The 23,714-nt window shown below is 45.8% G+C and overlaps 10 protein-coding genes and 2 non-coding genes across 12 annotated transcripts; 5 read left to right on the forward strand and 7 right to left on the reverse strand.

The window, feature by feature from the left end:
* Positions 1-113: 113 nt before the first annotated feature.
* Positions 114-461, reverse strand: PUMCH_001386 (uncharacterized protein; the record flags this gene model as incomplete). The annotated part of the gene is made up of 1 exon (XM_063020441.1): positions 114-461. One exon carries the CDS (start codon positions 459-461, stop codon positions 114-116), a length of 348 nt encoding a protein of 115 aa, XP_062876511.1.
* A 1,290-nt stretch (positions 462-1,751) lies between these two features.
* Positions 1,752-2,081, forward strand: PUMCH_001387 (uncharacterized protein; the record flags this gene model as incomplete). Its single annotated transcript, XM_063020442.1, has 1 exon — positions 1,752-2,081. The coding sequence occupies one exon, from the start codon at positions 1,752-1,754 to the stop codon at positions 2,079-2,081; it is 330 nt and encodes a 109-aa protein (XP_062876512.1).
* A 768-nt stretch (positions 2,082-2,849) lies between these two features.
* Positions 2,850-3,653, reverse strand: PUMCH_001388 (uncharacterized protein; the record flags this gene model as incomplete). Its single annotated transcript, XM_063020443.1, has 1 exon — positions 2,850-3,653. One exon carries the CDS (start codon positions 3,651-3,653, stop codon positions 2,850-2,852), a length of 804 nt encoding a protein of 267 aa, XP_062876513.1.
* Positions 3,654-3,808: 155 nt separating this feature from the next.
* On the forward strand, positions 3,809-6,532 carry PUMCH_001389 (uncharacterized protein; the record flags this gene model as incomplete). Its single annotated transcript, XM_063020444.1, has 1 exon — positions 3,809-6,532. One exon carries the CDS (start codon positions 3,809-3,811, stop codon positions 6,530-6,532), a length of 2,724 nt encoding a protein of 907 aa, XP_062876514.1.
* Positions 6,533-6,619: 87 nt separating this feature from the next.
* Positions 6,620-7,519, reverse strand: PUMCH_001390 (uncharacterized protein; the record flags this gene model as incomplete). The annotated part of the gene is made up of 1 exon (XM_063020445.1): positions 6,620-7,519. The coding sequence occupies one exon, from the start codon at positions 7,517-7,519 to the stop codon at positions 6,620-6,622; it is 900 nt and encodes a 299-aa protein (XP_062876515.1).
* A 174-nt stretch (positions 7,520-7,693) lies between these two features.
* PUMCH_001391 (uncharacterized protein) lies at positions 7,694-9,517 on the reverse strand (the record flags this gene model as incomplete). Its single annotated transcript, XM_063020446.1, has 1 exon — positions 7,694-9,517. One exon carries the CDS (start codon positions 9,515-9,517, stop codon positions 7,694-7,696), a length of 1,824 nt encoding a protein of 607 aa, XP_062876516.1.
* A 138-nt stretch (positions 9,518-9,655) lies between these two features.
* On the reverse strand, positions 9,656-11,536 carry PUMCH_001392 (uncharacterized protein; the record flags this gene model as incomplete). Its single annotated transcript, XM_063020447.1, has 1 exon — positions 9,656-11,536. One exon carries the CDS (start codon positions 11,534-11,536, stop codon positions 9,656-9,658), a length of 1,881 nt encoding a protein of 626 aa, XP_062876517.1.
* Positions 11,537-12,074: 538 nt separating this feature from the next.
* PUMCH_001393 (uncharacterized protein) lies at positions 12,075-13,367 on the forward strand (the record flags this gene model as incomplete). Its single annotated transcript, XM_063020448.1, has 1 exon — positions 12,075-13,367. One exon carries the CDS (start codon positions 12,075-12,077, stop codon positions 13,365-13,367), a length of 1,293 nt encoding a protein of 430 aa, XP_062876518.1.
* Positions 13,368-13,526: 159 nt separating this feature from the next.
* Positions 13,527-13,599, reverse strand: PUMCH_001394. The gene has a single exon. It is a non-coding gene; the product is annotated as a tRNA-Ala (tRNA).
* Positions 13,600-13,609: 10 nt separating this feature from the next.
* Positions 13,610-13,683, reverse strand: PUMCH_001395. Its single transcript has one exon. It is a non-coding gene; the product is annotated as a tRNA-Ile (tRNA).
* A 1,942-nt stretch (positions 13,684-15,625) lies between these two features.
* On the forward strand, positions 15,626-16,810 carry PUMCH_001396 (uncharacterized protein; the record flags this gene model as incomplete). The annotated part of the gene is made up of 1 exon (XM_063020449.1): positions 15,626-16,810. The coding sequence occupies one exon, from the start codon at positions 15,626-15,628 to the stop codon at positions 16,808-16,810; it is 1,185 nt and encodes a 394-aa protein (XP_062876519.1).
* A 267-nt stretch (positions 16,811-17,077) lies between these two features.
* On the forward strand, positions 17,078-23,392 carry PUMCH_001397 (uncharacterized protein; the record flags this gene model as incomplete). Its single annotated transcript, XM_063020450.1, has 1 exon — positions 17,078-23,392. One exon carries the CDS (start codon positions 17,078-17,080, stop codon positions 23,390-23,392), a length of 6,315 nt encoding a protein of 2,104 aa, XP_062876520.1.
* Between the last annotated feature and the right edge of the window lie 322 nt (positions 23,393-23,714).

Below are 23,714 nucleotides of genomic sequence, written 5' to 3' on the forward strand. Positions count from 1 at the left end.
GATGTTATTCAATGTGTCCCTGATCCAGCACGTTGATAATCATCCAATTATCCAATTCGATACCTCTCTACTCTACATGTAAACTCGTAGCAATGATTATAATACTATATGACTTATCTCAAAGGCATGAATCTGGAAGAAGCGTTACCGGCTCTACCGTGTCTGACTGGGGTGTAGGTGATAGAGAACTCACCCAAGTAGTGGCCAACCATCTCTGGCTTGATCTCAACGGTGTTGAAAACCTTACCGTTGTAGACACCGACGACGGAACCAATCATCTCTGGGACAACAATCATGTTTCTCAAGTGGGTCTTGACAACAGCTGGCTTCTCGTTAGCTGGGGTGGCCAACTTAGCAGCTCTCAACTTGGCAATCAAACCCATTGGCTTAGGGCCCAAACCTCTGGAGAATCTTCTTCTGACTCTGGCGCCGCAAAGCTTGGTGAACTCCTCGGTGTCCATCTCGACCAACTTGGAAAGGTCAATACCCTTGAAGGAGAAGGTCTTGAAGGTTCTCTTCCTCTGGTTAGCTGTTTTGTTAGTAATGAGTTGATTTAGGTGGGTGGGTGGATATGCGAGGATTCGAAGATGAATAGGGATGAAGAGCAATTCTGAGGATGGGTATTGGATGGTTGTTTAAACTTATAGTCACTGGATTCGGAACGCCAGGTGAAAAATAGATAGATCTTTCGGTCTCTTTTAGCTCTTTGATTGTCGCATGGAATATGTAATAAGGAATCTGCAAAATATGGATCTCCAATCTGTTCATCGTCATTCGTCAATCACTGAATATCTTCATTGTCATCGGGTGGAAGTCACTTTATATATATGGCGGGTCGGTCGCTTCTTCATCCACACATTCTGCTTGGAATTCGCACTTGCAAGGTCAACATACTAGTCTCAGCCATGACGATACTTCTGTTGTAGATGGAGGTGAAAAATGTATAGGTAGGAAAAATTTGCGGGTAGGGAATCTGGGACGGAGTGTCTGCAGTCGGCACGTGACTGGGCTTTTGTCCTGAGGAAATGTAAGGGTGAGGTGGGAGTGGGTGGAAGGGAGTGTGTATGAGTGGGCGAGGATTGAGTCACGTGTGGCAGTGACTGTGTTTTTCCATGAAGTAATGAATGGAGTGGGTCGGGAAAAAGAGAGAAGAAGGTGATTTGATATTTTATGAATTTGTGTTGTGAAAGTTTTGGAGTAGATGTTTGATAGTCTCGTGGAAGTTGTAGGTGTATGTGTTGCTGAGTGGTAGTTTGGTAATTGTATGGTAGATGTGTTATTACAATGTATTACTAGGTAGATCAGAAAGTAGAGAAGACATTCATAGAAAAGAGGCTGAGAATACGAACTCTCCAATTACTCTAAAGTCAACAGCTCCCTTGATATTTTCCTGGGTCTTCTCCTAAACGTTCCCATACTCCTACCTCACAGAATTTGCAGCCAGTATCCCCTACATTACAAGACACATCCCACCACCACCTGATGAAAACGCACACTAAACGCAACAAACCCACCAAATCCTCCACTGCATCTCATATCGAAACACTCAGAAATTGACACTCAATCAAACTTTCTCACCAACCCCCCCACCGCCATGTCCAGTTTCTTCCCTACCAAGTATATGAGACGGCACCCTGCAGGACCGCTTCCCTCACTGTCGCACTCCAACATATCCGGCATCAAATTTTTCACACCTCTTCTTTTCCCATCAAAGGATAGTCCGCCCATTCCGCTTAATCTGATTATCTTAAATGAAGTACTTGGCCGCTTATTTGTTGTTGGTGCAAGGTGGTAACGCCTCCCCATCCGCCGCTGACATCTCCGCTTTGTTGGAGACCGTTGGTGTTGACGCTGAGGAGTCCAGAATCTCCTCCTTGTTGTCCGAGTTGGAGGGTAAGACCATCGAGGAGTTGGTTGCTTTGGGTAACACCAAGCTCGCTTCTGTTCCTACCGGTGGTGCTGCTGCTTCTTCCGGTGCCGCTGCTTCCTCTGGTGCTGCTGCTTCTGAGGAGGCTGCCGAGGAGGCTGCTGAGGAGAAGGAGGAGTCTGACGACGACATGGGTTTCGGTTTGTTCGACTAAACGTTTTATAGCAATAAACGGTTCCCAGAGCCGCTGTGTTCTGGGGGCACTTCACCTCACTTTATTGGTGTGTAGGGTTGTTGTAGTATTTTTGGTGAATAGTTATATAGGATTGTTGTTTTGGGGAAGTTTTTGTGAAGAGAGGCATTCCATTTAATTTGGATTCTAGAGATATTTGGTGCGTCTAGGTCGCAATAGGTATGCGTGTCAAGGTTTGAATAGGTATATGGACCGAGTATTCAGGGCATCATTCGGTGGATAGTTTACATTTTTGCGGCCTACGAAAATGGATCTATGTAATTTCACGCAAAAATTGTGCTGTCGGGGACTTGAGTTGGGACTGACTGGGCGACGAACCAGTCAAAGTAATCAGTGATGTTGAATGACACTGGGCTACTGGTGAATGAGAATATATCGAGCAATATGAAACATGACAATCATTTGTATTTGAAAGACAATGTGATTAGAGACATTGCCTTACGTAATCCACCGAATTGTCTCATATATACGTTCTCGACCAGTTCATGTGACAGTGCTTCAAATTCTGCAATATACTCCTGATTCATAAAGAATTCCCGTATCAAAGAAGAAATGTATCGAATCTTTCAGTTGTGTCAAAACCTGTCTTAAACAACTCTTGCTCTTAACGTCTCAATCAATGTGTCCAAGTTAGATCCTCAGTGAGAGAAATGTGCTTTACCAGACGCTAGAGATATCAATGATATCCATTCAAAGTAAAGCCAACGTTCTACAACAAAACCCACAGTCTCAACAAGGTTCTCTCAGATATCGCAATTTCTCCACAAGAACACTGAACCGATTCATTTCTGTGCGCATATCAGTTTGGCTATCGTCTCGTAAAGACCCCTGGCAAACAGATAAAGAGTTACAGAGTTTATCAAGGTATTCAAGCTTTTGTGCCTGATAAAGAAGCTCAACGTTTTGCTGGATGTAGGCCTGCCGTAATCTATCATATTCCGTCAAATTCTGTCCAGCAGGATCTGTACCTTTTGCATTAGCTTCCGATTCTTTGTCCAACTTTGTCTCCCCATGATCATTTTTAGATCCAGAATGCGATCTAGTGTCGCATGGTTCTTGCTCACTCCGAATACCACTGTCACCGTCCCCTCCATTGCCTAATATATCGCCAAACTCGGCCACTTTATTCTTCTCATCCAAATCGTCGTCCCGAACTAGAACGTTCGCTTCGGGAACATCTTTGCCAAGATCGTTCACAATCTCTGTTCGCCGTTCGACAGAGCTTTCCTCCTTTATGCTTATATCCGAACGCAAGTACTGCTCCAACTGCGTCAATCGAGATACTCTAGCCTCGCCCGATTGCCGTTCGGCTTGGACTACTTCATTGACCACATTGTCGATCAGCGCCTCGTCGTACTTGCTTCGATTGTGACGTTTGATCTGCAAATTGCATTTGAACAAGATACTTCTTATCTTGGCCTCTGAAAGCTTGTGTGCCCGACACAAGGTTTTGAGTTCTTCATCGAGAACTAGAGGACTGTTGAGTATTTTGATCTGGTCTTGAATGAATTGTCTGACGTCATTCTGAGACATGTCAATAGGATCCAGATATTTTTCAACTGGCCGCTAATATCCAGCAGAACACCCGTACATCCCAACTTATTGGGGTGTTTCTAACCGTTCGAAGTCGTCTCTAAAATATCTCAAGAATTTATCATTTGATTTCGAAAGCGGTGAGCAAGACACCCATGCCTTTCCCTCTCACATTATTTCTCTTAAACGACATTCAATTCGATACGGCTTCCCATTTGATCTGCTCACGTGACCAGATACCGTTATCACATTTCTCAGAAGCAATCAAACCAAAACTACATCGCCACATGTCGCTTTATAATGCTACAAATGGCACTAAACCAATCTTCGACCCTATAGGTGGCCATAATGGGTATAGAGTCGGCGCCCGGATTGCACGTGTGCAAATAGCATTGGCTCTGTTTTTAGGCGTCTCTGCATTCATGCTCTTCTGTATGCTTAGAAAGCGATATCCACGTATTTATGTGGCCAACTTTAATCGGGCCAACCAAAACTACTTCCATAGTTTCTCGCGGCGGAATCTTCCGCGGCTCCCAGCGCTGCTTTTTGGATGGGTTCCAATAGTGTACAAAATCAACGAGGAACAAGTGTTGGAACATGCAGGGTTGGATGCAGTGGTGTTTTTAGGCTTCTTCAAGATGTGTATAAAGACTTTGGCCGTGTGTGTTCTCTTTGCATATACGGTGTTGTCACCGGTGCGGTATTGGTTTACTGGTAGGGTTGATTTCCCTGGGGAGGGAGAAGATAACGACGAGCTCATGAACTTTTTCTTTGGGAGTTTTTTAAAACGTAAGCACAAGCACAGCTTCGAGCAGTTCTTGTGGATGTATACTGTGTTCACGTATGTGTTTACCTTCGTGTTGCTATACTTCCTCTACCGCCAGACCCTTAAGATCATTGATATGCGTCAACACTATTTGGGTAAGCAGAGCTCCATTACAGATAGAACCATAAAAATTCTGGGAATTCCACCGGTGCTTCGCGACGAAGAGCTGCTCAAAAGGCACATCAATTCTCTCGGTGTGGGAGAGGTCGATTCGGTGTGTGTTGTTAAAGAATGGAACGTCCTCAATGATCTTTTTAGCCTTCGCAAGCATCTCCTTTATCAGCTCGAGTCACTGTGGGTGGAGTTTTTCACACTCAACAAGATACAAAATCTCTCAGAGCTTGCACCATCCGACCTACGCCTGTCGGTAGGAGAAGACATCCGCATGTCTGACGGCACAGCTGGCAGTAGTACCACGTCTCCGCGCTATAGAGACTCTCAGTCACCAGAGGGCTCACCAGAGGGTTCCCCTGATTCTGGTCCAAATAGTGAGACCGCATCCGTGGTGACATCCGCCTCATGCATTGATATCGTCACTGAGCACCTTGCGCGCTCTGTGCTCGCCAACAACGACAGTGAGCCATCACTCATCATAGACGAGTCATTGAAGCGCCCCAAAATGAGAAAAGGTTGGTTTGGTGTATGTGGCCCAAAGGTCGATAAGATAGATTATTACAACCAGAAGCTACTGGTGGTCGATAAGGAAATTAAACGCTATCGCAAGCGTGACTTCCCACCTAGCTCCACGGCCTTTATCACGATGAGATCCGTTGCGCAGGCGCAAATGCTAGCTCAAGCTGTATTGGATCCAAAGGTAAACCACCTCATCACTAATTTGGCGCCGGCTCCTCACGATATTATATGGAAGAACTTGTGTTTATCTCGGAATGAGAGAAACACGAGGATTTTTTTGGTGATGACTCTCATTGGTCTCATCTCTGTGCTATTGGTTATTCCTGTTCGCTTCTTGACCAACTTTCTTAACATAAAGTCTATCTCGAGGGTCTCTCCCGGACTAGCACGTTTTTTGAAAGATCATAAGTGGGCCGAAAATATCATCACAGGTATTTTACCCCCATATGTGTTTACAATTTTTAACATCGTGATGCCATATGTATACATATGGTTCACTAAGCGGCAGGGCTATACCAGCAGGGGAGATGAGGAATTATCAGCAATCTCGAAGAATTTCTTCTACATTTTTGTGAATTTGTTCTTGGTATTTACCCTCTTTGGTACAGCCATCTTGACTGATACAGCACAACTTGCGTATCAATTAGCAGATTCATTGAAAAAGCTAAGTTTGTTCTATGTTGACTTAATCATCCTACAAGGAATTGGAATCTTTCCATACAAGCTTCTTTTGCTAGGAAATCTCCTCAAATGGCCGCTCGGCAGTCTCATTTGGTGCAAGACACCTCGAGACTATTTCAATTTGCATAAACCTCCGGTGTTCAATTTTGGATTGCAGCTTCCGCAACCAATTTTAATTCTTATCATCACAATTACCTATTCCGTCATCTCCACAAAGATCGTCACTGCCGGCCTAATTTATTTCATAATCGGATACTTCGTGTTCAAGTACCAGCTCTTGTACGCCTGTGTCCATCCACCCCATAATACCGGTAAAGTGTGGCCTTTGGTGGTGCGGCGCGTTATATTGGGGCTCCTCATTTTCCACACCATGATGGTTGGAACTTTGACTGCTGAAAGAGCCTATACTTGTGCCACAGTCATTTTACCCATGCCTGTGTTTACCATGTATATATTCTGGTATTTTCACAAACATTACATCCCGCTTTCGAGCTTCATTGCCTTGCGCTCGATTGAAAATAATGAGTTGCCTTATCATGGAGACGAGGAGCGTGGATTGTATGGATCTACTAGCCGTGCACAAACTCTTGACGAAGAGCGGGAGTTCAATCAGAGCTACGTATATCCAAATCTTGTGAGTGATCTCGATGGTCCGCTCGTGGCTGTTGATAACAGTGAAGTGCTCTTCATTGGCGCAGATGGGTCTTCCACACGTAAACGGATCCCGATTTTTCAATAAAACTATGTGTAAGGGTGGTATATTAGATGCTTTTAAATTAATGCTATATCCATATAAACAGATTTTCTTTTTTGGTAGGTGACGAGGCTAATAAAGCTCTCTGAGTGATGCATGGAAGAGTTCCCGAAGAAGGTTGAACTCACCGAGGACACGCTGTATTTCGTTTTGAAAAAGGACAGAACAGCTAAAGTCCTCGAAGATATAGGCCACCAACGCGCTCATCACTAGCTGTTTCACTGCAACCAGCGCCACTGTAGCCACCGCGACTATAATGCTTGTAGAGATGTACGAAGAATTTGCGATCATCTTAAGAGCTTCTATGGTTGTAAAAACTCCGAAAACATCAACGACAGTCGAGGCAATGGTAGCATTGTCGTAGGGCCATATGAGCATGACGATTGGAAGACATTTCACTACAAGCGACAAGAAAATAGCGACGTTGAGCACGCATATGTAGTACAGTCGCTGAAGATGCGCAGGAAGATTTTGATTAGGTTTCAGGCCCCAATTGAGAAGGTGTCTGAACATGAGGTAGAGAAGACCACAAAACGTCACCCGCTCCACCAACAGCGACGTTATGAAATAGAAGTATTGCCACGCATCAGCGTATTCCAACACAACGCCCATCATGAGTGTGTGTTGCGAGCTCCTCTCTTCATAGGCCCATTTAAGGTATACCTCGAAGAGAATGGAAAGCACAAAGTATCGTGCAAGGGGGCGATAAGAGGGTGGTTTAAGCGAGTCAGGCGCACCGTCATCATCCTCCGCGTGTCCGAATATGGCGCTTTCGACCAAATTGTAGGCGACGTGCCGATAAGCTGGAGCTTTTAGGAGAAGTACATCTAGAAACACAAGAACATTGTCGAACTCGATGTACTTGTCAGCCAAATTGCCGCACTTAGAGCAGACAGTGAGCTTTATGTATTTGCTTTTGAAGCGGGAGTAAAGACATTTGATGTCCGGGTTAGTGCATTCCACGCAGATCATACATGTCAATTTGTGAAATGTGAATGGTAATGTGATGCAAGAGAGTACGGGGCTATGAACAGTGTGCAGGCACTTCTGTTTAGAAACCAAAACTGAAAATTACTCATTATTTCTCAATTGGATTCATCATGTTTTCGGAGCGCGGTCTGGAAAAGTTTTTTTTTTCTTTCTCGATTAACACACCTCCGGTGGGGGCGGAACTTCGGGGATACTGCCCAATTCAAAGCTGGCCGCCGTGAACGCTTCCTTCACCCGAGGATCATACTTATCAAAAAACTCTTTGCTTGAAGTAGATAAAGCGCTGTCCGGCTGTTTGGTTTGATCCGCAGATGGTTTGGGCGCGCCAAATGCCCCTTGCGTTTGGGGAGACGCGCCGAAAGCGGTCGTGGTTTGGGTCTGCCCGAATGCTGATTGACTAGTGGCAGGTTGCCCAAATGCTGATTGAGTGGTAGAAGGTTGACCAAATGCTGATTGAGTAGCGGCAGGTTGACCAAATGCTGATTGAGTAGCGGCAGGTTGACCAAACGCCGATTGTGTAGCAGCAGGCTGTCCAAACGGCGAAGCATTGCCAAAAGCACTTTGGGCGGTAGTTTGTCCTGTTGTAGTTGTTTGTCCTGCAGTATTTTGGCCGAACGGATTGGCGGCAGGAGTATTGTTTCCAAATGCCGATTCGGGTTTGCTTCCGCCAAAGGGATTGGCGTTCTGGCCAAAAGCGGATGCGGTATTGCTCTGTCCAAAAGCAGATTGAGTACTGCTTTGGCCAAAAGCAGATGGAGTGTTTGTCAGGCTCAGACTTGCATTGCCTCCGAATGGTGTTGCCTTGGGGGCCGCAGTGTTTGCCAGCCCGAAACCGTTGCTGCCAAAAGCAGAAGTTGTAGTAGCAGCAGAGTTCGCAGCGTTGCCGAAACCAGCACTGCCGAAACCAGCGCTACCGAAACCAGACGGTTTAGCAGCAGGAGCGGCTCCACTACCGAAGCCAGCAGCGCCAAATCCTCCAGTACCCAGGTTCTTGGGAGCATTACCAAATCCGGAAGCTCCGAAGCCACCTCCCGATGCTGTGCCAACGGATTGCCCACCAAATGCACTCGAACTCTTCGGGGCCTGCCCAGTTTGAGTCTGTGAAAAGCCCAGCGCGCCAAAGGCACCAGAACTAGTACTGTTAGGGGTGCCGAAAGCTCCGGGCTTGGCACCGAAAGCACTGGCGCCAAAAGCACCTCCACTGGAAGGTTTAGTGGCTCCAAAAGCACTTGAGCCACTCGAATTAGAAGAGCCAAAGCCAGACGCTCCGAACCCCGAGGACCCAAAAGCACTAGTAGTCGAAGTGACTCCTTGGGCTCCAAACGCTCCACCGGTCGTGGCTGCTGCTCCAAATGGCTTAGCAGGCTGAGAGCTAGTTTGGGAGCCACCAAACGGGTTGGATACCTGACTACCAAATGCTCCAGCAGATCCAAAAGGATTTCCTGTAGCTACACTCGAACCAAATGCTCCAGCATTATTTGGTTGCTGTTGAAGTTCCTGCAAACTCGTCTCGAGAGATTTCTTAACGAAGTCGCGGTTTTGTACTTGGTTGGAGGAAACTTTCAGGTAGTGTGCAGCGAGGTTAGTGTTACCCATGATCTCAGAGACACAGTAGTCCATGTCCTTTTTACGAAGAGCCATGTTTTTATCGAAGTCTGCCATCTTATTGGACGCCTGGGCTTCATTGTATTGCAATCTTAGTTCGAATGGAGAAACATCTCTTCCAGATATGAGGTTATTTTTCGGCCACTGGTTTACCCCGTACGCGGTGAGCGCTGGGTTGAGCTGGAATGTCTTGAGTTCGTCGAGATCTTTACGAATTTCTCCCGCCAATCTGTCTGTGTCGCTGTTTGCAAAGTCATTTTTGGTGGTGGGACCTGAAGATGTAGAGGTAGATTGAGGGTCGATGTGATCAAAGGGACAGTTGTTTCCGTTTTTGCACCTGTTTTGGGCATAGAATTTGCAAGGGCCACGACCCATCGTTTGGATGTTGTATCTTTTGTGTTAAAGAGTTCTGTCCTTAGTAGTAAGATCCAGGATGCACGGATGTATGTGGAGAGGGTAGATTTGCAGCCATTGAAATTTCAAAAAATGATTAAATCGGGCTGGCATTGATCATTAGGTATTTTCGCTGATCCGGCGATTGGTCTCTGTGAATGTATCTGCTAGTAGACTGCTCATGCGGTTCGTTTCTGTGAATGCTTCTTTGTACATGGGCAAGAGCTGATTGACCACATCCTGACGGGTAATTTCACCACGTGCAATTTTTTGAAGGAGTCCTTCAAGAGCTCGTCGGAGGAAAGGTTTGGACATGGAAATGCGATCCTTGAGGATTGCATCGAATGCTTGGATGAGAGCCACACCTAGGGAGGTGGGAATGAACACTTCCTTTGTGCCCATTTTCCGGCGCGAGATATAATTTCTCTGGATGATTTTGTCGATATGTTCGGCGATGGTAGCGTCGGTTCCTATTCCATTGACATCCATGAGGGAAATGAGCTCTCGTTCTGTCATGTATTCTGGTGGTGAAGTCTTACCCTCTTTAACCTTGGCACTGTGAATATTAGCCGCCTGGCCCTGCTGGAAATCTGGAAGTAATTGCGAGCTTTGCCACAGCTGATAGATGTACACATCAAGGTAGTTCCTCTCTGTTACTTGAACACCAGTGGCGGAGAATTGCTCCTTGCACCATTCCATATTGACTGTAGACTTGAAACCACGCGCATCGTCTGAGCAGCATGCTAGATACCTTCTCACGACGAATTCATACACTTTTTGTTGATCTGGCTTCAAAGTGTCTAGCTTTGTGTATTTGACTGGATAGATTGGGGGATGCGCTTTGTCATCGTGCTTTCCGGCACGAGGCTGACGAAAGGCACCTGAGTCTGCTAATTTCAGAGCGTATGCGCCCCACTTAGCGTCTTGTTTTTGTTTGTTCACGTACGATAGAAGGTCCATATTCGCTGGGAATCGATCTGTTTCTGTACGTGGGTATGAGATAAACCCAGCAGTATATAGCAGCTCTGCGGCATCCAAGGCCCGCTTTGCTGACATCTTGAAGAATAGAGAACAACATTTCTGGAGTTCAACTGTAGTCAATGGAAAAGGACGGTAATGAGACGTGGGACTAGTTCCTACATGAGTGATTTTGGCATCATTTGGCGCCCTAAGGAGTTGGGTGTATATGATAGCCACGAAAGCTTTGTCAAATATGTTGCCCCGACTCCATGTGAAAGGCACTTTTTGGCCATTGCGCTCCACGACGACGTTTAACAGCCAGAAAGGTTCTGGCGTGAAGTTCTTGACTCGAAGATAGCGATCTACAACAAAACTTAGGGTCGGAAACTGACACGTTCCATATGAGACCACCTCCTTATCGCCCACCAAGCCCCTGCTCTTGTACACATTTGTCAAGAGGCGCGTGAAAGACAAACCCACACGGAGATCGAATTCTTTCCGGCACTCGACCGCCTCCACTAGACGCATATCGAGCAGCTTGGGATCTCGAGCGGCAGCCACAATGTGCGCCGGCTCCAAGTGCGAGAACTGGGCTCTCCAGGTGCCCAGATGGTTCAACCTGGGATTTTTCAGCAGCGCAATGTGCATGATCTCCCAGCCTATATGCTCGCCCTCGCGATCGCAATCGGTCCAGATCATCAATTTGTCTGCGTTTCGCGATTCCTTGACGATATTGTCATGAATCTTCTGGCTCCGCTTATCTTTGTCTGCAGCCACCTTTGTGACCAAGGGCGCGTCGAATAAACGGCCAGGAGGACATCTCCCCCATGCATATTCCGGCCCGAAGTCTGTGCCCAAGATGTGTCCCGACACGGCAGTCATGGTCACCTGGCATTGGCCCAACCTCGGGAAATTGTACGTGAAGTCATAGTTCTTGACGAATTTATAGGACGAGTCGCGCGTTCTGCTGGAGCCTCCGGATAGAATGTTGGTGACTTCTTTGGCAATTGAGTTCTTCTCCGCCACACATAGAATCTTCATCTACGGCAGATATACAGGCGTCCCCGAATCCAGTTTGGGGGGATTTGCGCCTGTTTAAATATTCCACTGCGTTAGGAGCACTGGCACTGAGGAAGGATAATTTTATTTGGGGAAATGGAGGTGTTCTTCCGATTGAGATAGTGGTTGCAAAATGGGTAACGCGCTACTTCAAGTACATATGAGATAGTACGGGACATGAACTACAAGGAAGCAAAAATGGGATTGACGACCACTATTTTGTCCCTTTTTTTCGTTAAATTGTAGAATACTTGCCGAATGTTTTTCTTCCATTTACTGAGAATCGCTGAATATGAGTCATCTTCTTTTTCGATCTTATCTTGTGCTTTCTCTTATCGAGATTTTTCACTGATCTATACTACATTCGAGAATATCTCCAGTAGTATCTTTAGCTGTCTACACATTGCCGCTGGCCTTAATAGAATAACATATAAGCGAAGAGACTTTCAGCTTTCTAATAGACCTTTATATAGCCCTCTCTTTTAGTCTTTCCTTCCGTTGTTCTCCTTTGTTCTTCACAATGCTTGATGTGCAGCAGAGACTAGAATCGTTGCTTCAGTGGGCCAATGCTTCGTCAAATGAACTATCGAAAGCTTCCAATGCTGCATACGTATCGCTGAAGCTAGAGGTCAAAGATGTCGAGAATGTAGGTCGTGGTATCTATGCGGTTCAACAAGTACAAAGAAATGAGCGGTTGGTGCGGATTCCGCACTCTTTTTTGCTCAATTTCACTACGGTGGTGGCCCACATCACTAAACACAACTCGCTGATTGTTTTGTCCGATCCGATCTTCTCAAATTTGCAGATTCCGCCGGCCAAACTCGATGACGTAGGAAAGGTGTACTCAAAGTTCACCTACGAGACCTTGACTGCACTCTCGTCCTTTCAGATAGTGAGCTTATTTCTAATATTGGAAAGTCAGCGGCCAGGATCCTTTTGGGGGCCGTTCATGGATATGCTACCGGAAACGGAGGAGATGGGCCTTTCGCCGTTGGTTTGGACCGTTCAACAGCACCCCGAAGCAGAAAAGTTGGTTTCTCTTTTACCGAGGTCCGCGCGGAAACACGCAGATGCAATCCACTCGAGGTTCGTCAAGGACATGGCTGTGGTTGAGGCATTGCTTAAAGAAACAGACTATTTCACCACAGACCGATTTTTGTGGGCCTGGATGTGTATCAATTCTCGTTGTCTATATCTCGAAATGCCATTGGGGAAAAGCACAGATGACAATTTCACCATGGCGCCCTATGTGGATTTCCTCAATCACCTGTGTGACGACGAGTGTGGCATCAAAATCGATACCTCTGGCTTCCATGTATATGCATCGACGCAATATAAACCTGGGTCTGAATTGTTTTTCAGCTATGGGCCTCACTCCAACGAATTTCTCTTGTGTGAGTACGGCTTCGTGTTGAATGAAAATAAGTGGAACTATATCGATGTATCGGATTACATCATGCCCTTGTTTCTGCCAAAACACGTGGATTTCCTCAAAAGAAAAGGCTACTATAATGACTACACAATTAATAGAGACGGCATGTCTTTCCGCACAGAAGTGGCATTGGCAACCCTTCAAGAGTCAGCGCCCGATGACAGCTCAAGACTCAACAGCCTAGTGGACGGATTGATTCACGGCGCTGCTTATGAAGCCCGTTCACAAGCCTTGCTACTGCAAATTTTACAAAAAATAGCTCGCGATAGCACAAAGAAGCTCGAGTCAGTCTCACGGCCTGGTCTGCCTCAACAGGAGGCAATATGTGTTTTGCATGACGGCATTTTGGAGATATGCTCTGCTAGAGGAGTGACATTATAGAACTTTTGAATATAGAATAAAACTGCAATCGTTGCACTACACACTACATCGGCGGAATGGTGAACCCTGTAAGAATAAAAAGAACAGAACAATGTGAAGGACGGAAGCTTCAAGATATAACTTCAACATTAAAGGAATCAATTCAAAAAATAAAAAGAATGGACGAGTCCGGAGTCGAACCGGAGACCTTTCGCATGCTAAGCGAACGCGCTACCAACTACGCCACACGCCCGTGTGAGGAATGGTCCCTAGCAGGATCGAACTGCTGATCTTGGCGTTATTAGCACCACGCCTTAACCAACTGGGCCAAGGGACCTTTCTTGTTGAATTGAGAAGCGCTGATGTACTGATCATATTAAAGGAAGTTGGGACGGATTTAGATTTCATAATTGAAGCTCTTTTGTTGTTGCAAAATGTGTCAATAGAGTTTTAACCAAGCAGCCCGAAATTTTGTCTGTCTGAAAACACTTCAAAGAATCTTCAAAGTCGAAATTTTTGATGAGTATTCGAGTATTCTTGATGGACCTCATATTTTTTACCACAAATGAGGGATCGAGGAATTTAATACTTGACAAAAATAGCGCCCACAACATGAGTAAATTTGCAAAGATTCCGGCTGAATTCTATGAAAAGGGTGTGGGAAACTCTCTATATTTTTGAATCCTTAACTTTTTTGATTTGAGCAATGGGCAGACGTAGAATTCGAAGATTGTACCGATTGCATATTTTGTATGCTGGATCTGCCAATCATTTCTAAAGCTATCAAATTTTGCAGCACAGACAGTTTTTGATCCTGTGGACTTTCTCATCGCTTCTAGTTTTCGTCTATCAAAGGAATTGTTGGGGTTCTTGAGTCAGACTTAGTTTGGCTTCATAGATGAAGAGATCAATAGGCAGCAGCATCACACAAGCCTTTGCGAGACATAATTTGAATCAAATGTTGTGATCCTGTTCAATTGTCTGAATGAATAGGCGTGTACCTGATTTTTGCAACCATCTAATTTTTGACAGCGCTATGTGCAAGACCCTCCGGGTTTTACGATTCTTAATTGAACAAAGACAATTTGCGCAGCAAGCATTCAAAAAAAGGGGGGTCAGTTTCCTCAGTATTACATAAACAGAAATGAGTATCAGGACTGCTTTTTTGGTCTTCGAACCGGTGGTCGTTCATTGAGATTGATTCTGTGAGTAGGTACATGCAATAGGTGCAGCCTCAGACAGGATGCAGAAGATACAAATCAAATCGTGAAAGATTAGGATCTGTATTTGAATCAGAATAGATACTAACTAGCATTTTTCTCCCATTAGGTTCAGGAGAGACCAATTATGCGAGACATAGATTTACAATGTGAAGCAGTAAAAGCGCCAAGCAAGATGTTTCATGAATCAATGCTTCAATTTCGAGTCGTTCTGTAAGTTGTAATCCTTTAGGATACAAAAAAAATGGGTCTTAGTCTTATCGGAAGAACTGAGCAGCTCAACTGGCTCCCACTATGATTCTATAACTCTGATTCATCGTATCAAAGGTAATCATAGAACAGTTTCCTCTTCCTCTCGTAAATAAAGTACAAGTACTTATAGGCGTCATGACGAATCTATGAAAGGCACCCTCATGAGCCATTTACTATCCTAAAAAGCCCAACTAACTCTCCAATAAAGATCTAGAGACGAAAAACAAGAAACAATTCCAAATGCGTCTCCTGTTTCTCTCCATTTCCTCTCCCTTTTCACCTTTTCTCCCTCTCTTCTCTAATTTACTGTGTTCTCACTCTATTCACCTATTCCATCCATTGCCCACACTAACTCTCCAGTTATAGCCACTACAACACAACATATTCCACAGCAACCACCACGGAAAAAAAAGAAACTAAAAAGAATAAAAAAGGCCCCCTATCCGCACCCTTTGAAACCCCCCAAATTTCCCCAGCCCCCAATCCTTTTTTTTCCCGTCCCTCGTTCCCTAGAAACCCCGGCCGGACCTATACCTCCGCGCTCCATCCGTACTCCCACCCCTCCTCCCCTACGGCGCGGAAGCTCCCGTCCCGCACACATACCTCACCCATCTCTACTAGTAGTTCTTTCCACACTTGTCCCGTGAACCTCCCAGTCAAAACAGCCGTACCCATTTTTCGAGCTCCGATTTCGTTTCAGCAAACGTTCTAGACTAATTGGACCCCTCGATCTCTACTACGGACCAGATTTATTGATAAATTTTTGACCTAGGAACTGTCACCGATCAACACTAAAACCACCGAAAAATGCTCAGAATCCCACGTGTTGCGGGCGCCAGAATGGCCTCCCGCTCCCTTGCCACGTCTGCCTCTGACTTGGTCTCCATCTCCTTGCCCCAGGACTCGTTCGAGGGCTACAACTTGGACAGCTTGCCAGAGTTGAACTTCGAGACCGAGAAGGAGTCCTTGTTGAAGATGTACAAGGACATGATCGTTGTGCGTCGTATGGAGATGGCCTCCGATGCCTTGTACAAGGCCAAGAAGATCCGTGGTTTCTGTCACTTGTCTGTTGGTCAAGAGGCCATCGCCGTTGGTATCGAGCACGCCATCACTCCTCAAGACACCATCATCACCTCGTACCGTTGTCACGGTTTCGCATACATGCGTGGTGCCTCTGTCAAGAGTGTTTTGGGTGAGTTGATGGGTAAGCGTTCCGGTGTCTCGTACGGTAAGGGTGGTTCCATGCACATGTTTGCTCCTGGTTTCTACGGTGGTAACGGTATTGTCGGTGCCCAGGTCGCCTTGGGTGCTGGTCTTGCTTTCGCCCACAAGTACCGTGGCGAGAAGAACGCCACCTTCGCCTTGTACGGTGACGGTGCTGCCAACCAAGGTCAAGTGTTCGAGTCTTACAACATGGCCAAGTTGTGGGATTTGCCATGTATCTTTGCTTGTGAGAACAACAAGTACGGTATGGGTACCTCCGCTTCCAGATCCTCTGCTATGACCGAGTACTACAAGAGAGGTCAATACATCCCAGGTTTGAAGGTCAACGGTATGGACATCTTGGCTTGTTACCAAGCCTCCAAGTTCGCCAAGGACTGGTGTGCCCTGGGCAACGGTCCATTGGTCATGGAGTACGAGACCTACCGTTACGGTGGTCACTCCATGTCCGACCCAGGTACCACTTACAGAACCAGAGAGGAGGTTCAACACATGCGTTCCAGAAACGACCCTATTGCCGGTTTGAAGGCCGTCCTTTTGGACTTGAACATCGCCACCGAGGACGAGATCAAGGCTTACGACAAGGCCGCCAGAAAGTACGTCGACGAGCAGGTTGTTGAGGCCGAGGCCGACGCTCCACCTGAGGCCAAGATGGAGATCTTGTTCGAGGACGTCTACGCCAAGGGTTCCGAGATCCCTGAGTTGAGAGGCAGAATTTCCGACGACACCTGGAACTTCGAAAAGAACGACTTCTCCAACCACGTCTACTAAGGGAGAGGTGTGTAATTTACATATACATATTCAGTAGCGACGTGTAGACCCCGCCCTGCCATCTTTATAGACACAAGAAGAATACAATTTTGAATACAATTTTGAATACAATCACCGAATCTGGAATATAAATAGGCAGTAGACACCCCGAACCTCAATCTTATCGGTTCTTTCAATCTTCTGGTTCGGGTCACGTGACATGCCCCATCTCTTAAGCCTACACCATATCCCATCTCTCACCCATCTCGAATCCTTAAACCAGTGCACATGACCCAATCGGCCCCGTCTGGTTCCAATGGGCTACCTTCCAACAATATTTCAGCATCTGCACGACATTCTGTCAAAAAACCGGACGAAAATGTCAACTATAACCCCCAATCTGTGCTGGGAGAGGTTTCGGTGAAGGAGATGGGCTCACGAGTAGACGGATTTAAGCCCCAAAATAGTGACGCGAATGGTTTTGAGCCCAATTCTGAAGATGAGGTTGCCAAAAGCGGATCAAACGCCGCTTTTTTCCCCCGTTTGTATGGAGAAGATACCACTTATAGACCTACCACCGTCGAGAACCAAGAACGGTTTGAGCTGCTCATCACACATATACACTCGTTACTTCCCGATGAGCCTCAAAACGTGGTCATTTCGGCCGCAGACTCGGTCTTGGAGATCGTCATGGATGTAGAGCTTTCCGTAAAGCAGAAGCAGAAGGCTGTAGAAGAATTGCTCTCGATGCGCCTAGATGAATTGCAAATGGCGGAGTTCTTCAAGATGTGCAAGCAGATTTCAGACTATGGTAAACAGGCTGCTGAAGAAAATCTAGGTGAAGAGCCATTAGCAGTAGACTTTGAGGAGGAAGATCTGGGAGCGGGCGAGACGAAGCCCGTGCTCGAGGATTCCAGTGAATTCGCCGTAGACGAGAAAGAGCCGCTGTCTTTATCCATTGGTCCCTCATCTGAACCCACAATTATCACCGCCAATCAAGATGAAGAAACGGCGCTAATACTGATCAATAATGTATCCAAAGATACTCTTTTTTCTCGGGTCTCTGTATTGGAGCCTGAAATGGAGAGCGAGCACGTTCGCGAGATGTGTAAAAGCATATCGCGGGTCATTGCACAGCACGAACTCGAAAGCACAGAGTATGAGAAGAAACTCATGGAGATCCTTGATTTCAAACACCTAGAATTTGTGAGGTTCTGCGTACAAAACAGAACGACGTTGCATTATGGGCTCCGACTCTTGGCAAACCGCAAGAAAACTATTGCAGACATCAAGGAAGCTGGGCTTTCTTCGTTGTTGGTGGATCTCGGTCTCGAGAAGCCTAAGAAGAGAAGAAATGATGACGACGAAGACGAGGACGAAGAAGAACCAGAACAAGATGGGAAGAAACGCTCCAAGACTGGCGCAAAGCTGACTCGTGAGCCACGCATCATTGATTTGGATGGTTTGGTCTTCGATCAAGGTGCACATTTGATGACCCAAGATAAGACTGTGCTTCCGAAAGGTTCCTTTCAAGAAAACAAAAAATTGTATGATATCATTACTGTTCCAGCCCCGGCCCCTCCCCCATCATTAGAAGATAGCGGCGAAAAACTTGTCTCTATCTCCGAAATGCCAGAGTGGGCACAAGCTGCATTCCCCAGCGCAGAGACTTCTTCGTTGAACCGTGTTCAGTCCAAGATCTATCCCACCGCGTTCCTTTCCGATGAGAATTTGCTCCTATGTGCGCCCACTGGTGCTGGTAAGACGAACGTGGCAATGCTTACGGTGCTTCGTATGTTGCACAACTACCGTGATTCAGACACGGGCCAGATTCGTGTCAAAGATTTCAAAGCCGTGTATGTCGCGCCATTGAAAGCCCTTGTCTCCGAACAAATGCGCGAGTTTGAGCGCCGATTGAGTGCTCAGTATGGTGTGAAAGTCAATGAACTTACCGGAGACCTGTCCTTGAGTCAGCGCGAGATAGCTGAGTCCCAAATTCTTGTTACCACTCCTGAGAAATGGGACGTTATCACACGAAAACTGGTTGATCTGCCCAATGTGAAGGCAGTCAAGCTATTAATTATCGATGAGATTCATCTTTTGCATGACGACAGAGGACCTGTGCTCGAGAGTATTATTATGCGTGCCAAGCGCCAACAAGGATTGCGGCTCGTGGGTCTTTCTGCTACGCTTCCTAATTTTGAGGATGTTGCCCGCTTCCTTCAGGTCGATCTAAAAAAGGGCCTCTTCTATTTCGGTCCACAATTCAGACCTTGTCCTTTAGAGCAACAATACATGGGTGTCAAAGAGAAGAAACCTATCAAAAAGATTGCTGCCATGAACGAGGCTTGTTACGAGAAAGTCGTCAATTGCCAGGAGCAGGGCCATCAGGTCATTATTTTCGTTCATTCAAGAAAAGACACAGTCAAAACCGCACAATGGCTCAGAGATCGCATGGCTGAATCTGACAAAAGTGCGTTGAGATCCCTGACAGGTACACAGGAGCTTTTAAGGCAAGAGGGTGAAAACGCCCACAATAAGAATCTCTCCGAAATCCTTCCTCTGGGATTTGGAATACATCATGCTGGTCTTGACAAGAGCGACAGAAGCGTTGTCGAAGATCTCTTCGCACAGGGTCACATTCAAATTTTGGTTTCAACGGCAACCTTAGCCTGGGGTGTTAATCTCCCGGCGCATACGGTCATCATCAAGGGAACAGACACTTACAATCCCGAGAAGGGAATGTGGGTACAACTTTCACCACAAGACATTCTCCAAATGCTTGGTAGAGCCGGAAGACCACGGTATGATAAATCTGGTGAGGGTGTAATCATTACCGCGAACGAGGAACTCCAATATTATTTGGCAGTGCTCAACCAACAACTTCCAATCGAGTCTCAGTTCATGAGTAAACTAGCCAACAATCTCAACGCTGAAGTTGTTCTTGGCACAATTACCTGTCGGGAAGATGCCGTTGAATGGTTGGCCCAAACATACTTGTATATCCGTATGCTCAAGGCGCCCAAACTCTACCAAGTGGGGTCTGATTATGACACTACTGAAGATCCGACTCTATACTGGAAACGTGTGGATTTAGCTCACTCGGCTTTAGCTATTTTGCAAGAGCATCATTTGGTGACGTACGAGGCATCTCTGGGTTTTGTTGCAACCACTGAATTGGGTAAAATTTCTGCTCATTTCTACATCAACTACGAGAGCGCATCAATGTACAATACTCGCCTCAAGCCATGGATGCTGGAAATCGACATATTCCAGGTCTTTTCCTATTCTGGCGAGTTTAAGTATGTCCCAGTGAGGCAGGAAGAGAAGTTGGAGATACGGAAACTTGCAGAGAAATGTCCGATCCCTATCAAAGAGAAACCTAATGATCCGCATGCCAAGATCAACGTACTCTTGCAACTGTACATCACAAAATTGCGTTTGGACGGCTTTGCATTGACAGCCGATATGATTTATGTCACACAGTCTGCTGGACGACTTATGAGGGCAATCCACGAGATCTGCCTTAAAAAGAAATGGTCTCAACTTGCTGAAACAACACTTGCAATCTGCAAATACGTTGAAAGCCGCATGTGGAGCACGAGTTCAGCTTTTAGACAGTATGGTACCCTCGCACCTCTTGAACTAGTCAAGGCCACTGAAGCGTCTCATCTTCCGTTCATGAGTTATTTTCAGTTGAGTCCTGCGGAGCTTTCGGAGGCAATAAGCTTCAGAGGATCTAGTCAACTCGCCCACGATTTGTTGAAGCAATACCCTAAATTTAACATTGAGGGCCATGCTCAACCGGTCACATCGGATATGATCCGCTGTCTGGTTGAGATCATGCCGGAATGGGAGTGGAACTGGAAACTCCATGGCTCGTCGGAGCTGTTTTTGGTAATTGTCGCTGACTGTGATGGGGAGCGGGTGCTTTTTGATGATGTCGTCAAGATTACAAAGCGCCATCTCTACAAGAGTTTGTCTCTCGACTTCACAGTCAGCTCTGTTGGCGATATAAAGACTTTGGGCCCGAGTCTCTATGTCAGTGTTTCGAGTGAAAAATGGATCCATTCGACGTGGAAGGCTCCTGTGAAGTTATTCCACTTGGAGGGCCCCAAAGAACCCAAACCATTGACAAAAGTGCTCGATGTCCAAAGCGTACCTGTTGCATCTCTCGGAGATCCAACTTTCGAGGCTTTATTTCCATTTTCCTACTTTAACAAGTTTCAGTCTCAATGTTTCCACTCCCTTTGGAACACCAATGACTCTCTCTTCATAGGAGCCAACAAGGGCTGTGGTAAGACTACAGCTGCAGAGTTGGCTATCATCAACTCTTGGCGTCAAAACAAACAGCGGATTTTGTATCTTCAACCGTCACAGGAGAGAATTGACATCTTGTTAAAGAAATGGACAAGTATGTTCTCATCTCTCACTGACCCACCGAAAGTGGTGGCCAAGCTCGCTGGCGACTTGGCTGCAGATGTGCGCACGCTTTCACTGAGCCACTTGGTTCTTGCAACCCCAGCTCAATTTGATGTAGTGTCTAGAAAGTGGCGTTCGAGGAAACTGATCCAATCGCTTGAGCTCGTGATAGCAGACGATGCTCATCTCGTCGGTTCACCTTCGTGTGGCGTCTCATACGAAGCTGTGCTCACTCGAATCAAGTTCATGGCGACCCATTTGGGAAGAGATATTCGAGTTTTGGCTCTTTCATTCCCTTTGGTGTATGGACGCGAGTTTGCCGGATGGCTTGGCTGCACCAAGAAGCTGATTTATAATTTTGGCCCTAATTATCGTGCAAAGCCTATTTCTGAAATCAGACTTCTTCCATGCGAAAGCAATGTCACAATTGCATCTCTGGGTAACAAGCAATTCGTTTCCCTATTGGAGAGCACTAAATCTCTTCTTGTTTTCGTCTCAAGCAAAAAGGCTGCTCTTGACCTAGCGCCCTCGATTCTCAATTTCGAGGCATTATTTCCAAAATCAGATTCTGAAGAAATGAATACCTTGCTAGAGCGTCTCGATGACAAATCACTCATTCCTTTACTCAACCGCAGTGTTGGTTTATTTCATGAATCGATGCTGAGAAAAGACAAGACAATTGTTGAAAGGCTTTTTACCAATAACTTTATCAAAGTCTTGATTGCCACAAAAGACACTTGCACATATGCGCCATATGCGCATTCAGTTTTGATTTACGGAACTCAAACTGAAAGTTCTCATCAAGCGAACGACTACTATCTTACGGATCTCATGGAAATGGTTGGATGTTGTGACGGAGGCCGAGTTCTCGTGTATGCTCTGGCGCTCAAGGTAGAATATTATTCCCATTTTCTTACTCATCCTCTCCCTGTCGAGAGTCTCTTGCACAACTCTCTCCAGGATGCATTTATCCATGAGATCTCAACAAGGACCATTAAAACCAAGCAAGACTGTGTTGATTGGATTACGTACACTTTCTTTTACTGCAGATTGAACCAGAATCCTAGCTTCTATGGCCTCAAGCTCCAGGACGAATCTAGTCTCTCAGAATACTTGTCGGAGTTGGTTGAGGCTACTCTTGAAGACTTGGAGCAAGCAAGCCTCATTGAAATTATAGAGCCTGAAGATGAAGATGACGAAGACGAAGAAGAGGCAATTAGCCCCTTGAATGGATCCATGATAGCTTCTCACTACAACGTCCAATTTGCCTCCATGAAGCAAATCAGAAACTTATCTGCTTCGTCTAGATTGAGAAATATCTTGGAGGCTATCACCTCCGCGTCCGAATTTGAAGATCTTCCAATTAGAGCAGGAGAAGAGCAAGCTCTCCAAAAGATCTCACAACATGTTCCTCTTAAACTTTCAGGAGACACAGACTTCGAGTCGCCACATGTGAAGGCCTTCTTGCTTCTCCAAGCGCATTTTTCTCGTGTAAAGCTTTCAGGAGATTTAGCGCATGACCAAAAGCACATTTTAGCCACTGTTTTGAAACTAGTCAATGCCTGTGTTGATTCTCTTTCCAGTGAGGGTCTCTTGAATGCTTTGCAAGCAATGGATTTGTCACAAATGATAGTTCAAGGAATGTGGAGCAACCAGAGTCCGCTTTATCAAATTCCTCATGTGACGCCAGATTTAATTGAGCGGTGCAAAAAGTATGACGCAGAGACAGTGTTCGATATAATGGCTCTAGAAGATGACGAAAGAGATGACGTGCTTCGCATGGAGGGCGAACCTCTTGAGGATGTAGCTAACTTTGTCAATAAGTATCCTAACATCGATGTCAGCTACGAGCTAGACATGCTGACACCAATGGTGGCCAACGAAGGAAAGGAGGTGATTGTTACCATTGAGAGAGATGAGGAAATGGAGGATCTCGAGGTGGAAACACTGAGATTTCCAATCGCAAAGGCCGAAAGTTGGTGGGTGGTTGTCGGCGACTCAGCAACTCGGCAGTTGTATGGCATTAAAAAACTGCTGGTCAAGAACATTTCTCAGGAAGTGAAGATCGAAGTTTCTGTTCCCAACAGCGGAAAGCATCAGCTTACTATTTGGTGCATGTGTGACTCCTATGTGGATGCAGACAAGGAGATGCTGTTTGAGGTGGATGTTCAGCTGGAGTAAATATGGTAGAATACAATTTCTTTTATCAGGTGATATTTCAATTGTGTAGTTACGTTTTGAAATTAGCTACACGAATGGCAGGATAGCTGTATGGCGCCAAGAGAATTACAACAAGAAAATAATCTTTGAAATCGAGGACTCATTTAAACAAAAAATAAAATTGTGATTCTCGTTACTCCCTGAAAATTAGTGATGTTCATGTATTTCCACATTTTGTGGCTTAACTCACAACTACTGCTAAACACGATTACTTCGTATAAAATACGTAGATGACACAAAAAAGACCAAAACCATTGAAAACAAAAAACAGGACCAATGAATA

This window comes from Australozyma saopauloensis, chromosome 2, assembly GCF_035610405.1.
Source record: "Australozyma saopauloensis chromosome 2, complete sequence".
Lineage (NCBI taxonomy): Eukaryota > Fungi > Ascomycota > Pichiomycetes > Serinales > Metschnikowiaceae > Australozyma > Australozyma saopauloensis.